Source organism: Phyllostomus discolor, chromosome 3 (genome assembly GCF_004126475.2).
Source record: "Phyllostomus discolor isolate MPI-MPIP mPhyDis1 chromosome 3, mPhyDis1.pri.v3, whole genome shotgun sequence".
Lineage (NCBI taxonomy): Eukaryota > Metazoa > Chordata > Mammalia > Chiroptera > Phyllostomidae > Phyllostomus > Phyllostomus discolor.
Window position 1 is genome coordinate 179,974,448 of NC_040905.2, and position 17,129 is coordinate 179,991,576.

At 35.2% G+C, this 17,129-nt stretch overlaps 1 protein-coding gene across 10 annotated transcripts in view; it reads right to left on the minus strand.

Annotated features, from left to right (window-relative positions):
• The window catches only part of AGTPBP1 (ATP/GTP binding protein 1), a 138,683-nt gene that overhangs the window by 40,877 nt on the left and 80,677 nt on the right, over nt 1-17,129 (minus strand). For all 10 annotated transcript variants that reach the window (XM_036021798.1, XM_036021797.1, XM_036021799.1 and 7 more), the window contains 3 exons: nt 11,009-11,092; nt 9,122-9,208; nt 8,889-9,037 (listed from right to left, as the gene is read on the minus strand). In XM_036021798.1, coding sequence (XP_035877691.1) covers nt 8,889-9,037; nt 9,122-9,208; nt 11,009-11,092 — 320 coding nt within the window. The remainder of the gene's footprint in view (nt 1-8,888; nt 9,038-9,121; nt 9,209-11,008; nt 11,093-17,129) is intronic.

Genomic DNA, 17,129 nt, shown 5'->3' on the forward strand with positions numbered 1-17,129 from the left:
GATAAGCACTATTACACAGTGACATAAATTTTCAAACATAAATTCACAAATATGATCATTCATTCATTTTAAAAAAAACTGCTAAGTATTTAATAGAATATCCTAAAAAATCCCCAAGGAAAGACAACCTTGGAAACAAAAGCAACAGTAATTCATCCTCTTTTGAGGGGCATTGCCAAAGAACAAGACCTTTTGGGGGCACCTTTGCTAAAGCCCAACACTAAATATTATTAAACACTGCCCAACCAGTATGTCCCAACGAGGGAAAAGGAAAAAAAATACAGACAATTAGTTATTTCCTGATTTCAATCATGTATGGCAATTTAAAAATCCTTCCAGCTGAAGAAGTTCTACTACAAATATGTTTGATCAGTACCTTCTCCAACGTGTCTCATGACAGTAACATTAACCCTAGAACTAGTTATAATTTCTTGAAATCTTTAATTCTAGTTTGCTAAAATATTGGTCCCTTCTGTCTTCCAACTCTTATGTTAAGACAAACCAAAATCTGTTTTATGTTGTATGAACTTAAATCTTATGATAGTTTCATTTAAAAAAATACATCTACCAAACAGCTCCTTCTACAACTTTTACCAATTTCCTAGTTAAGTATTTACAAATGTGTGGAAAGAAAAAGGAAATTCAAAAGTCAACTTCTTGTCAAAATCTGGGAGAAACTATACTAAATTTAAGGCAGATGGAACAAGACTGAGAAAAATCCAATGTAGAATATGCCTCATGATCTATTTTTATATACCCATATTTTTTGGACTATAAGATGCACCACCCCCAAAATATGGGAGGAAATAGGAGTTGCATCTTATAGTCCAAAGGGGTCCTGGCTCTCCGGGGCAGGGGGGAGAGGAGCAGGGTCACAGGTTATTAAATATTGTATATTTTTTACTGCAAAATTTTTTTTCTTACTTTCCTTCTCTAAAACCTAGGTGCGTCTTATAGTCCTAAAAATACGGTACATATTTAGCTCCCCACAACTAAAAGAAGTGTTGCACCACATCTTTGTGGGGTCAATACATGGCCCCCATTCAATGACTGAGGCCTAATCAGAGAGGCTCTGGCCAGAAGGAATGTGCACTGTTTGGGGAATACATTGTTAACTCCCTCCTTATCTCCTTTTGGGAGCAGCATCTTCCCTGTAACTGTTTCTTGACCTTTTCCATCTGCAGGGACACACTGAGGTAATGTAGCTGCAGGCCACACATAGGTTTGTGCAACCTGGACCGGGGCTGCCTTTGTCTGGGACCCCTTATCGTGAGCCTCACACTGGAGGAGGTGCGGTCTCTCTCACACCACCCCGCCGCCATCGGTGCGCTCCCCTGGAACGTGAGTAATAAGCGGCATGTCCACATCGCCAGGGTGGTTTTTTTCGGAACATCAAAACACTTAAGCAGCTCCCCGTTTGGGGGCTCCTGTGCTACAACCCTGAAGTCCCTTCAAGAACAACAGATAAAGAAACAATAAAATGAAAAAAAACAGAAAGCAAAAAAAACAAGTATCATTATAAAAGAATTTTAATAGGTTAAAAACCACATATTAAAAGATAAGGGTCAAACAACAAAATGCAATCTCTATTTTCAAGAAACAAGATACAAATATATTAAGCAAATCCAAATAAAAGAGTATAAAAAAATTTAGGGCAAAATTACTCAATGGAATATGGTGATTTTATATTGTTAAAGGGTATACACAAAAATAATAGGGAAAAGTGTAAAACTGTGTGTCAATAACTCTGCATTAAAACAGAAAAAAAAAATTTTTAATGAGGACTTGGCAGAAACACATCAGAACTGAAAAACTAATTTCTTTTAAGGTCTTAGGCAGACAGAGAAGGTAAAAAATAAGAATACAGAAAACTGAATAAACAGATCTATAACAATAAATTCACAATATATATTATACTGCCAACCAAGAATACATATTATTTCCTAAGTGCTCATGAAACAAAAACTAACCAGATATTAATCCTAAAAAATCCTAAATCATAAATTTTACATGCCTGTGAACAAAACTGATGAAATCTGAAAGAAATGAGAACAAATTTAACCAAAATAATTTAACCAACTGGAAAAAACCCCTTTCCTAAATAACTGAGTAAAAAAAGATGCCAAAAATACATAATAATTAGAGGTAACCTAGAAAATAAGGAGTTCTTCGGATCTGGAGAAGTGGGGGGGGGGGGCAGGGGGTAGGTAGAGAATTAAGTTACTGTCAAGAGCAAAATCAAAATCTCAATGTTTAACCATTAAACTGAAATAAATTTAAGTAAATAAACTAGAAGTTGGAAAGAGAAAAAAACTAAAGAGGGAAGTTAATAAATTAAAAAATACTTTTAAAGGAAATAATGAATAAAACCAAAAGCCAGGGTTTTAAAATAAAAAATAAAACAAATTATTTTTAAGCACACACCGAAAAAAAAAAAAAAGCAAAAACAAGCAAGGGAATAAGGAAGTACACATATTGTAGTCATCATATAGAAATCTCTGCTAGTGAATTTAAAAAATCTAAATGTCACATAAGAAAATAGAAATTTTCAAAATTGCCTCAGTTTGAAATAGAAAACTAGACTACTGAGTCACAGAAAACTGAAAAAGTTATCCAGACACTTCCTCTCCCACCCAGAAAAGGACATACAATCAGGCAGATTTAGAGCTGGGCTCTCTCCAAATTCCATGAAAACATGTAAACGCGATTTAAACTCCTCCAGAACACAGGGTGAGGAAACACAAGCCTCTTCAGCTTTCTCAGTGGGCAAGGGTGGCTCTCCCGAAAGGGAAGTGACTTGCCTCACTATGACCAATGATGTAAAACCTTTAAACAAAATACTAACAAATCAAAACTAGTTCTATATTAAAAGATTAATTTACATGACAAAGTGGACTTATTTCTGAAACCCAAATATAGCTTAATATTAGGAACATTATTAATATACTACAGCACAATAACAGGTCAAAGCATTATATTTATTAAATACGAAAAAAAAATTCTGATTTTTAAAAATAAATAGAAAGTCTTTACTACAAGAGTATGTATCTCAAAACAAGGGCTAACATACTTAATGTAAATACTAGTGCATTCACACTAAGGTCAAAATAAAACAAGGATACCTGATGTCTCTTTTTTATTTTAAACATTCTCAAAGTTTTATCCAAACGCAATGAAAAATGAGAGGTGCGCACTATAGATAGGGAGAAATTACAGGAACCTACCAACAAAATCCAAAGTATCAACTATGGAAATATGGGAAAAAGTTCAGTCAGGAGGTTGATTTTCAAGTAAACATACAAATATCAAGAGCTTCCATAATTATAAATAATTTTGAAAATAAAAAAAAGAAAATAGATAGGAGCACTCTTTCACAACAGAAACAAAAATACATAAAATATTTATGAGTGAAGGTAATACAAATACAGTATTTTGCCATGTATAATCCGCACTTTTCTGCCTAAATTCTTGAGGGAAAAATAAGAATGTGCATTACACATGGGTAGTACTAATTCTGTATCTGTATAAACATTAATTCTTTTATTTATGCTTACGACTTAAAAGTGTAACTAACTACTTTAAAATTCCTTTGTAATACAAAAATCAAGTATCTAAATATAAATTAAATAACTGAATTAAAAAATTAAAATGAAAGATTTTTTTCCTGAAAGTTTGGGCCAAAAACATGGGTGTGTATAATACACAGGAGTACATTATACATAGCAAAATGTGGTATATAGAACTTACAAAAATGTATAGAACTAAAAACTTAGGTAATGGAATAAAAAATTTGAATAAACAAAATTATTCCCTATGTCTCGACTTAATACAATAAAACTTCAATTTCTCCCAAATTATCCTACAAGTTTAATACAAGGGAACTGGCGGGGGGGGGAGCACTTGAAACATTTATTCTGAATTATTCAGAATAAACTACAAAAAATAAAACAGTAGAGAAAATTTTTAAATTGTGTTTGAAAAAGATTACAGGATGTAAACTATATTATAAAGTCAAAATAATTTAAAAACCAAAGTGCTTTAATACTTTACAACAAGGATGTTACACGAGACTAACAGTCAGAATAATCAAGAGGTGCTACAGCAACAAAGAGCCACCAAACAAATACTAGTGTACAGCTAAGACCACAGTGTCTGAGAACTGTGTTTCAGTACAAGGGGAACATATGTATGGATAAGAGGTCTGAATAGTTCAACCCAAATTCAAAAAGTCAGGGACTATAAGTAACAGTGATACCTTTCCAACCAGGTCCTAATCTAACCTAATGTTTTCACTAACCTGACCATTCCCTATAACAGCTACAACAGAGAGCAACAATGTACCACGTCTTCCAGGTTTCCCGCCCTGCTTTTACTAGTGGGTCAGACACGGAGTTGCAAATCAGTTATAAATGTGAATGTTTGACAAATTACTCAACAAATTCATCAAAAAACATTTTAAAGCTCTTTGGAGAAAGAATGAGTTCAGTTTAACTACTAATAGTATGATTAAGTTAGATCCCAATTCACTAAATATACCAAAATAAATCCAGGATGGATTAAGGTAAGTATAAACACTGAAGGCACACTATCAAGTGCACTTCAAAAAAGACTGAACTAGTTTAACGCTCCCACCAGCACTGCAAGTTCCCATCTTCCCTAGTCTTCAGCAACATACGTTCATTTTTTTTTAGAACTTCTTAGAGGAATTTATGACAAAAAAAAATAACCAGAAGCATATGCAAAAGCAAAAATTACAAATATTGAATGCAGAACTTGTAATTTTGAAAAGTTGAAAAAGAAATTCCCATCAAATTATTATTTAAGTAATTACTGTACATTACTCAATACAATATTGTACAGATATTAGTAATAATGTTGCTAAAAATAGCATGGGAAATATTTTTAGATATTGTGTGGTAAAAATATAGTTTACAAAGAAGATTTAATATTGTAATCCCAAACTTGTAAAAGGGTAAAATTTAAATTTAAAATTATGTGAATATGAATATTTTAAGGATAGAAAATAATACTAAACAGTAGATTTTCTCTTATCTTTCCTTCCTTTGAGTCCTTTAAACTGTTTTTCATTTACCAAGTTTCCTATATTAAAGATCCATTGTTTCATAATCAGAAAAAGGAAACACATTTACAGCTAGTAGACTAAAAAATTCCACTTCTGTGAATTTGTAACTAAGTAATTATCTACACAAATATTTAGTTAAATGTTTATCTCAGCATTGTTTAAGATAGAAAATAGTGTAACTAAAAACAACTCAAATTTCCAACAAAGAAAGGTTTGGATAAATAAGTTACAGTACCTCCATAGAATGTGCATTAAACTGTTTCAGACATATATTCAATGCTCAGAAAAATGTTGACAATATGTTTGGTTAAAATACAAATTATGAAACTGCATAGGTCATGAGCCTCATGTTTTTCAAGTAAATATATACTGTGTATATGTAGAAATCACATATTGCATTATAAAAAAAAGACTGAAAGAAAACAAATGTTAAAGTGATTAAATTAATGCACTGTTGATAGTTTTAATTTTCTTCTTAACACGAATCTGTTTTCCAAATTCTCCACAAAGTGATTTTGGAAAATGTGATACACATATAAGAACATCCAGAGGACAAGCGGTAGGTAGGAAGGAGGAGACATTTTTTAAAATAAATAGCCATCTGTCTCATTGCTTTGAGTTTTAGTTGTAGAATTATATTCACTTTATGTTCAGAACAGCACTAAGTGAGGAGATTGTTTTATTTATAATATGGAGGTACAAGTTTTTTCAAAATAGAAAGCATTCCAAAATGTATGCTTTTAATTTAAAAAACTGAAATATTTAATGAAATTTAAAGTGCTGAGTATTATTTTATAAAAGTGTATACATATAATTAGTAAAAACACCATCTACTGATTTGTAGTTACCACTAATTTGTAGTTATCACTACAATTTGAAAATTTTACTGATTATCTTTTCAGCAATAAATATGCCTTTATATTTATGCTTAAGGAGTACTCAAAATGCAAATACAATTATTTTACTCAATTGTCTTTTTCTCCTCTAAAATATTAAGTATAACAACATTATACTTCCAAGTTAAACAGGGAAAACACAAGAATCTTTACTTGTTTGGGTACTCAATGAGTCAATTAAGGTAATATTTAAAGTTATATGAACATTTAAGGTCTACAAACAAATGTTTCTAAGAAATATGACACTCAATGATTAGCAGTTATATTTAAAAATCAAAAATAAAGAATGCAAAATAATCATAAAAATTAGTCATATCACTATTCATGCAAATCAGTAAAACCACTGAATCTTTAAAATTAGATTACTTAAAACATTTTTAAAACCTTTAAAAATGTTAAACAGAGACAGACTCCTCAATAGAGAGCAGGCTGACAACTGGGGGAAGGGTGGAAGGGTCGAACAAAAAAGGAAAAGGCTTGTGGACTTGGACAGTGGTGTGGTGAGTGTGGGGCGGGAGTGGTTGGAGGTGGAAGGGAGTAAAGAGGAATAAATGCTAAAGAAAAAATACAATAAAAATAACTATTAAAAAAACTTTTTAAAATGTTTATAACTAAACCAGATATGCTACCTAATCTTTCTACAATTACGTTAAATTAGTGAATCTGACTAAAGTTTTGATGTCATACATATAAAGTAATTATCTAGAGGATACGATTTTCTATTTTCCACATAAATAATGGCAAATTGGGAACAACCTCTTCAACTCCTGAAAGCTTCAATTCTCAGAAATGCCCCTGTAAAGAGCATAATCATATGCATGCTTTTAATAGCTGAGAACAGATAACACAGTGTCTCATGCCTTAGCTGTTCAGAACAGCTTTTCATCCTGCTCTGGTGACGTGGGTCAGTTGGTCGGAGTGCCCTGTAACCCAAAGGTTGCAGATTCGAACCCAGGTCCAGGTGCATATGGGAGAGAGGCAGTCAGTCCATGTTTCTCTCTCTCCCTTCTTCTTCCCTCTCTCTCCAAAAGCAATGAAAAAAAATATGTCCTCAGATGAGGACTAAAAAAGAAAAAAAACCTTTTCATCATTACAACAAACCTGAGACTGCTGAGATTTTGAAACTTATCATACATAACATATCTGTTTTCCCTCAATCCCCAATGTAAGTGGGTTTTTGATGCCAGAAAAAGAATTCTTTTCTTTTACCCAAAAATTATGAGATTAAATATTTGAAAATTGATGTTTCAATTTTAAATTACTGATTTTAAGTTTATATAATTATATTATTTTCCACTGACTTAATATTTGACTATAAAGACTGGTGTGTGACAAATAACTCTCAGTTTTATATTTATTTAAGTGCTAAATACATAGACTTAAATGAGACTATAAATTTAATAATTTTGCTGGTAGAACACCAGAGTTTTAAAAAATTGTCTCATGAGAAAAACAATAAAGAAAGCCAATGAAAAAAATCTATTTCTTTATAAATGTCAATAAAATTGACAAGCCAGTAGCAGGGCTGGCAAAGAAAAACAAAGAGAAGGCACAAATCACCATTGTTAGGAATGAAACACGGGATGTCACTGAAGACCCTGCAGATGTCAAAAGGACCATAAGAGAGAACTCAGAACAACTCTCCACGTATTTGACACTTGAGAAGAAATGGATCAATTCCTAAAAAGCTAAAAAAGCACAAACTACCACAATTCACTCAGGATAAAATAGATAATGTGAATAACCCTAAACTATTAAAGAAACTGAATTTCTTATTTAAAAGACTACCAAAACCAGAAATCTTCAGGTGCAAATAATTTCACCAGACAACTCCACCAAATGTTTAAGAATCAACACCAAATTTCTACAAGCTCTTCCAGAAACTGAGAGGAGGGAACATTTCCCAACCACTATTACAAGCTCAGTACTACCATGATACACCAAAACCAGACACATTTAAAAAAAGAAAAAAAAAGAAAAAAAGAAAACCAATTGCTCAATATTGCTCTTGAAAATAAATACAAAAATTCTTAACAAAATATTAGCAGTTATATACAGTAACCAAGTGTGGTCTATTACATAGATAAAAAAGAATGGTTCAATATTCAAAAATCAATGTGATATATTAACAGGCTAAAGAAGAAAAATCACATGACCCAATTAAATTGATGCAGACAAGTATATGACAAAATTTAGTATTCATTCACAATAAAGTCTCAGAACACTAGTATTGAAAAGAAACTTCCTCAACTAGATTTAAAAATTCACAGAAAACTGCAGCTAACATCATACTGAATGGTGAACTTTAAAGGAGCAGCACAAGGCTTGGTGGCAATGGAAGTATTCTGTATCTTGACTGTGGCAGCAGTTACAAGAATCTATAAAGGTGACCCAGTGGCACAGAATCACGCACCCACACGGCACCAACGTCAAATGCTGGCTGTGGTATCAGACCACAGTCATGTATGATGTTATCACTGGAGAACTCTTAGAGAAGAGGCCTTGGAACATTTCTACAACTTCCACAGTGTTTTAACTTTCTATGAATCCATTCAAAATACAAAGTTTAAAAAGACTGCCTTATGCAATTCTCTTCTACGTGAACTGACATGAATGACTTGATTTTAAGCAGCATACATAATAAATTTTTAGTGGTATTCATTTTGGATGAAATCAACCACACTTAACACATTTCAAAAGGCTTGCCTACAAAGGTAACTCTCTTTACTAACAAAGCAAAGCTTAGTTTATTTCAAATTTTGCATAACAAATATTTGAATTTTGAGAACCAAAGAAAACAAAAGAACACAAACTTTTTGTTAAAAGTTAGTAATTTTTTTCCAAAAAATTTCTGTCCTACAGATGTAATACTTCTATGTCCTCCAACTTAGGAAACAAAATTGCCTTACCATAGTTAAACTGGCTGTTGGACTTTTCGCAGTTAATGATGTTAAACCTGTAAGCAACACATGGCCGCATTCCGCTGACTTCGAAGTAAAACCACTGGTGATAATGATTACTGTTTATATCCGAGTTCAGAATAAGATCATACTCGTTTCTGAAAATAGAAAATAAAGAAATCTGATGAAAATGAAAAAAGTGTCAGTGCACATACAAAATGAGAAAATTTTAAATGACTTACTTCCTAATTTGAATTACTTTGCGCAGATTCCCAGATTCAAATTTCGAGTTAAATTTCAAAATATCTCCATCTTCTGGAATGGTGTAACTAAATAAAAATTTTCAAGTATAATAAAATACATTGCAGTTAAGAGGTGAGCAACAATAAACATAAAAACACACTATGGATTAAAAATATAACAGTATTACCACCTTACCCTCCTCATTATTTTTAAACCAAAAAGATATAACCAACACAAGCAAAATACAAACTTTGGCTAATACTTATAGACCAAAACATTATAATTACAAGTAGAAATTTGTTCCTAAATTGGTAGTAAATCTTAATAAGAATTTTTACCTCAGTGAATGTCATTTCTAAATATGTGCTAATAATTATATTAAAAAGGCCAGACTTAGTTTTTAAAATGCTATGACCTGTACTGAGTACTAATAATTCTAACAAACTAAGCATTTCTCAAGTTTAAATATTATTATAAATTTCGGTAACTACATTATATATTATCTTTTTTAATTAGCACCCAAAAAGGTGGAGGTATTATCCTCAGTTTACATATTCATTACTTCAGTAAATACTTACTGAGCACCTACTTCATGACATACTGCTTGTTATTTGTCTGTTTCCCTAATTGAACACAAATTCTTGCTCTTCTGGAACTTACATCTAATAGGGGAAAACTAAGAATCCAAAAAGCTCACAGATTTTGTCCAAAACATTTCAGTTAGAAATAGCACAATATACCACACTTGGGATTTCTGAGTTTGTTTCAGGATTTACCATGTCTGCCTGTCTACCTGACACACACTTATACAAATGCTGAAATAACTAAAAGATATGAATAAAGAGATTCGTTTTTCATTTTTAAGAATATTATTTCAAATTCAGTCATTATTTTTAATATAGTTTTGCCCTTATCTCTCTAACAAAAATCTTTGCAAAGTGCTTTATTTCTTCCAAATAAGATCAGTAAAATGTGCCCTGGCTGGTGTGGCTCAGTGGATTGAGTGCCGGCCTGCAAACCAAAGGGTTTGCACATGCCTGGATTGTGCGCCAGGTCCCCAGGACGGGGCGAGCAAGCTGCAATCACATATTAATGTTTTTCTCCCTCGCTTGCTCCCTCCCTTCCTCTCTGTCTAAAAATAAATAAATAAAATCTTTAAAAAAAAAATCAGTAAAACGTAAAATTTTCCAAAAAGATTAGAATGTTAAAGGGGAAGGAAAATTCACTGAGACCTAATTAAATTTATCATATGAAGAGAAAAATGACTAAATAATAGTCCCATTCATCATTTGTAATTTTCATTTATTACTTTTATTTAAACCCTAAAATGTGATATTAGTGATAATCCTAAACTGTACGTGACACTAACAAATCACGGATCAAAAACAAATGGTTTCAAAGGTCAGGCCAGTAATTTCAAGGACTGAAGCAGTTTCTAAACAGTAAGAGACAAGAAAGCACAGTGGAGACTATGAGGAATTAGTGAGCTTATATTCCTTCTGAAGGGGATGGCAATTTATTGTTCTAAGGAAACGAAGGCTCAATATTACAGGACAAATTTACAGCATTTCATAGGAAACCTCCACTCTCTTAAGTGGAAGTAATTTTAGTTTTTAAAAAACACTGCATCAATTTGTGACCTTTACCTTATTATACCCATTAAAAGTCCACCTGAGAACAAACAAAAGCTTGTGATATATTCAACTTAAGTAAAAAACATGAGTAATATTACATTACCATTATATCCCTGTAAAAGTTGAAAACATCGTGACAGTAAACTAGGTGGAAGTTAAACAATACTTTATATCTTTTAAAATAACACTGACATCTTACAGTAAAAATAAAACTAATGAAAGTAAAACAAAAACAAAAAAAATCAGACTTACTTTGGGTTATCTAAGTCATATACCACTCGATCTATGATATCACTCTGATGTATTAGCCTCTCAATATCTTGGGCAATTTTTGTCCTAAAATCATAAAAGAGAAGTTTGACCAAAATTCACTGATATATGCAAAAGGCACAACTTTCTCCAGAATAGGTATTAGATTGTTAAAAAGTGTAAAATGATAAAAATTTCTTAAAATAAAAATGATCACTGCTCTATGTATTTTTGAACAAAAAATTATCACTATATAACAAGAAAAAATCAGTATTTTTGAAGTCTGAGGTCTAGGAAATAAATCTTGAATGTCTATTATGCTTTGCTACATAGAAATGGTGTGGGTCCACTCTCTAGCCCCTAGGGAAATAATTCTGCACACATAATAGTAGCATTATGAGAATCAGTAAAGATCCGAAAAGCCAGAGATTACGTTAGAAGGAAATTTTCAAAACCCACTCTCACTGGCACTGAGCTAAAATGCAGCTGGCAACCTGCCTGCACACTGTGCAGAGTCTGTTCTCTTCTACAGCTGCAGAGGAAATGTGCGTGAGGGCAACACCTGTGTCAGGAAGCAGAGGCTGGTCCCTGCATCTCCAGGATTCCCTAGGCCTGATCTCCCCCTGAGGCAGTCCAACAAAATGGACACCAACTACCTAGAATATTCCTAAAATCCCTGCCACTGTCCTAAAGACCCCACACAGAGCCCACAACCTTTCCATCAATATTCAAGAGAAGGAAGACAACAATCATCAAAAATGGCACCAAACCGTGGCTTAAACAGCGCAGACCTGGATCACAAAGCCAGGTGCCTGAAATTCCAGGCAAATGAGCATAAAGGCCACGGTGGGGAGGCACCTGCTGGCGTTAGTAGAGCAGTGAAGAGGGACATGGTTCAAGATCCCCAGCGGACGCCTGAAACCACGCACAGCACCGATCCGTGTGTGGGGGTGGGGCTGTATTTTTTTCACATGTACACACATAAAATGAAGTTGAGTTTATAAATCAGGCACAGGAAGTGACTGACAACAATCACTCATAATAACACAGAACAACTATAACAACATATTACAATAAGCACTACATGAATATGCTCTTTCTCAATCTATCTTAGTGCACTATTAATTCACCTTTTCACTTAAAGGAAGCACTTCACAGCTTTTCTTTGACATATTCCAACTGCCAGCATCACTACCACTCTTGCGTTTTGGGGCCACCGCTAAGGAAAATGAGGGTGCCTTGTACACAGGCACTGCAATGCTGCAACAGGCGGCCTGATCACTGCGATGGCCACTTAGTGACGAGTGGGCAGGGAGCATACACAGCGTGGAGTGCATTCAGCGTGATGCACAGCACAAAGGGATGTCACATCCCGAGCAGGAGGGAGCAGGACAGCACGAGATTTCGTCACCCTACTCAGAACAGCGTGCAATTTAAAACTTAATGAATTATTTCCAATATTTTTCCATTTAATATTCTCAGACCAAGGCTGACTACAGGTAATTGAAACCAAGGAAAGTAAAACTAGGGGTCAGGAGGGACTACTGTATCACTTACTCTTAATGAGGAAGCCAATTATGTAACTAATTTAAATTTTGCTTTTGTTTCAGCTAAAAATTAGTAATACAGATCAGAACTGTGGTTTATCGATTTATTGAGAAAGCAGAGTAAAAAGTTTGCTAAAATAATTATAATAATAAAATTTCAAGAATACCCTCAACACTGAAGTCTCCTTAACTTCAGGTGGATGTGAGGCTAGTCTCCTGCACAGAGACCCTTCTCTGTGTTTAAGGAGTATGCACTCTCATATAATTTAGAAATCTAACACAATTAGCCAAGCACTTATTCTAATAAAGAATTAAAAATTTTCAGGAAAATATTAAAGAGTATAATAGTTAAACACATGAAAAAAGCATACTAAAATTTTTTAAAGTGTAACTGAAATTCTTAACCTAGTAGTTATACAATTAAATATAATTTATTTTTAAATTGTATTCTACCAAAAAAAACTCATCACTGACAAAGCACACTGAAAAACAAACCTATTATCAAAATATTATGATAAATATCCTTGATTTAGGTTTGATGTCATTACTTTCCAATACCCAATTCTTTCTAAAGAAACAACCTTTTAAGAAGTTATTACTTATAATAAACAAATCCAAAATTTATGTCATCCAGACCTTTACCAATGAAAGAGGTGGCACTTACACAGACTCTGATACACCACACAAAAGAAATGATCAAGTATGGGTAAATGATTAAATGCTTCCACCTGTCAGAGTAATTTATTAAGTGAGATTGATATATACCACAAACGTGCAAAAATCAATCCTTACAAAGGTTTGATTGTTTTAGAAGAAAGATTGCACTAGAAAGCTGATATAACAGCTCAGTGCTGCAGCCATGCTCCCATCATGTAAAACGGGGTGAAAAAGCAGAAGCGGCAGGCCGGCACACAATGTAACGAGAGCGGCTGATGGGGCGGCAGGGTGGAAAACTGGGGAACACGGGTTCTGCCTGAAAACAAACTCATTATTGCCAAGCAGAAAAGAGGTTAAGGTTGTCATACTACATTTTTTTAAGAAACACCAGAAACTTGGATTTCTATGTGGAATCTCTCAAACTTTAAATGTTGGCAATCAGCTTAAAAAAACGCTCTGCAAGTGAAGCCAAAATCATGCACAAGTTGAATACGGCCTAGAGACTCCTGGTTTTCAACCTCTGACAAGGTATTTTAGGGGACACAATTGCCCATTTATATTAAACTAAACCTAAAATAAATACTTGAGGAAAATATTTGCCCTGCCCTCAGCCCTCATTAATAAAGAAAATAAACAGGTATTTTATTCAGACAGGTATTTGTGTTAAGGAGCATGAGTTTCATAAAAAGATATCCGCCCTGGCTGGTGTGGCTCAGTGGATTGAGCACCAGCCTGTTGATCCAAAAGGTCACCAGTTTGACTCCTGGTCAGGGCACATGCCTGGGCTGTGGGCCAGGTCCCCAGTTAGGGGCATGCAAGAGGCAACTGACTGATGTTTCTCTCCCTTTCTTTCTCCCTCTCTTCCCTTCTCTCTAAAAATAAATAAATAAACTTTTAAAAAGATATCAATCCTTCTTTCCTTTACCTCAGATGCCTATTAAAATAAATGACTCTACAGCCTAAACACAACAAATTATTTCCCAGGTACCCTCAGGGGACTATAACCTCAAACTTACTGACATTCAATACTTATCAAAGGTGTGGCTCAAAAGAAAAAATGTTGTGCAGTACAGTCTGAAAAAGGTGCAGATCGTTTAGTCCAGAAAAGACTCAAAAGTTCACATGACATGTGACCACCAGCAAAACTGTACTTTGTTAGGTTTCAACAAATACAGAGCAACATCACAGAAACAACTCAGCAGAACTCACTGTTATGTCGACCATGAAGATATTATGAAAAATGGCGTTCATTACATACGTGTCCTCTGAGGATCCAAAGATAGTCTTTATAGACAGTATGGTATAGCCACATACATATACTCGAACACTATATTCACGTGTTGCTTAATGACAGAGGCATCACTGGGCGATTTCATCACTGTGCAAACAGCAGAGAGCACGCACACAAACCGAGATGGTGCAGGCTACTACTATAATGGTACATGCAGTACAGTAATGAAGATGTTTAAACCAGCATCGCAACAAACCCGTAAGCAATGCATGGTGCTACAACAGTATTATTGCTATGACATCACTAGGCAATAGGACTACTTCAGCTCCATTAAAATCTTATAGAACCACCATGATTATAGGATGTCAGTGTGTTTAATTTCCTTGAGCTCCATCCCCTTTGCACTTAACTTGCACACCAACACACCTACCTGCAAAACATACAAACCAACTCCCACTGACCTTTTGATCTTTTATCATGCTGTTTCTATCAAAAGTATACCTTAAAGTTTTGGTTTAAATAATCAACAAACTCAGGATTACATTATGCTTTGTACAGAGGCAGTAAAAAAAAATCAGCTACTTCAGGAAAATGTCCTACAGGTGGCCCAATATACTGAAGAGGTCAAACTCCAGTCTGTAGATTAGACCTGTAGAGTGATGACAAGGTCCATGTTTCAGGGATGAGTGAAAGAATTCATCATAAATACTGTAAGAGAGGAGAGGGTTGCAGAAGAGCCACAGTATTTCCCAGACTGTAAACATTCCTCCACTGTCAGGATAAGCCCAGTCCTGGGGAAAGAGCAAGCAGAGCTTGAGACCTCGGTGGAACACTATTCTCTAAAAGACCCAGCCAGGCAGGGACAGAGCCCAACATCAGAAGCAGCTGAAGGAAGGCAGAAGGAGAGAAAGAAGGGAGGAAGGGAAAGAAGGGAGGGAGGGAGGAAAGGAGAAAAGGAAACACTTGACTGAGAAAAGCTTTCATAGCACGCAGCCCATGAGGAGAAACAAGAAGGATCGCTGCTGGCTGAACTCAAGGCTGAGAATCAGAGACTTACACAATCGTAACAGTCTATTTCACAGTTCTCCTCCCTTCTAATCTTATCTCAGTTATCACAGGGTAGTAAGAAGAAACCAAACTTTCAGACTGAAGCAATGTAACAAGGAAACTTTTCCTGAGACCTTAAAGAACACCTAATGTCCTGGCCGAGTAGGTCAGCTGGTTAGAGCGTTGTTCCGGTACCCCAAGGTTTTGGGTTGATTCCTGGTCAGGGGACACACAAGAATCAGTCGACGTTTCTCTCTTCTCTCTCTCCCCGACTTCCTTTCTCTCCTTCTAAAAATCAATTTTTTAAAAAGTCTATCTTTAATTAAAAAATAATAGTAAGTAAATAAAAATAAAGAAGTGCTTTCTGTGGTCACCATGACACACCTTTGACTCTGAGGAGGTAGAGAGCCTTAGAGGTGACACTAAGAAGAAGAAAACTCAAGTCACCAACTGATCCTGGCTCCCTCCAGAAGCATCACTTAAGGTCCTTCAAAACACAAATGCCAAGACACAATCAGACGTGCAAGAGATCTATTGGGGGGAATGTGTACAGAACAAAGGAGAAAGACATTAGCAGTAGGTGAGGAGGGCCTTCAAGACTGTCCATAAAGCAGGTGTGACACCTGGGAAAGGGGAGCACACTGAGCAGGGAGAGCCACAGACTGCAGAGCAGCTCTGCAAAAGCCTCAGCCTCAGAGAAAAGACTGCCTATTAGCAGACCCCTGCATGGGTCAAGAATGGTTCCACTCTAGTGACCCCATCATGGTCAGCCAATGGCCTCAGCATGAATGCTACTATAGGTCCCAAAGGTATGGTGGCTGAAGGCTATGAGCAACTATTCCTGCCTGCCAGATACGAGAGTTTCAAGTAAACCGTTGACAAGCACAGTCTGCAGTTAAATTGTAGCCTTGCTGGGTACCCCTTGGAAAGATTGTACTCACTCGGACGACCAGGACTTCTAATCCTGCAGAGCCCAGACGTACAGGACCATAAAGCGAAAAGTCCCCCACTGGGACATGGCACACTATATTAAGTAGGACTATTTCTGTTACCACCTCCTGGTTCCCAGCCTCATTCTTTCTATTGGGGATAAATAACCATGTGGAAGTTTCTCATGCAGTGCATGTAACACATCCTTGCAGATAATTTCCTCTGAGTTGCAGCTTCACCTGTGCCTTTTGAAGGCCATTCCAGCACTCTAAGAGGCCAGCTGCCTCTGGATGGTGCAGTCTGTGATACAACCAGCAGACGCCAAGGAACGAGCCCCCTCCCACACACCCTTCCCAGCAAAGTCAGTCCCCCATCCGGACACTATGTTGTATGTAATTCCACACCTGTGAGTCAAGGAGCCAACTGGTAGCATTAAACATATACTAAGGTGCCAAGTAAAAATGACTTATTATACCCACATGCTAAAGATAAAAAGAAAGATACAGTTATTGCCTTAAAAGTGCTTATAGTCTACAGAGAACCAAATACCCAAAATAATGTCTTCTTTTATCATTACCTATCATGCTCATAATAAGAACATATAAATGTTTTTAGGTGCTGGTAAGCCACTATCACAAAATCTTAACCATAATCACTGAAAACAGTCAAGTCACACTAAAAATGTATTTATATGCCAAATGTTCACTAGCTG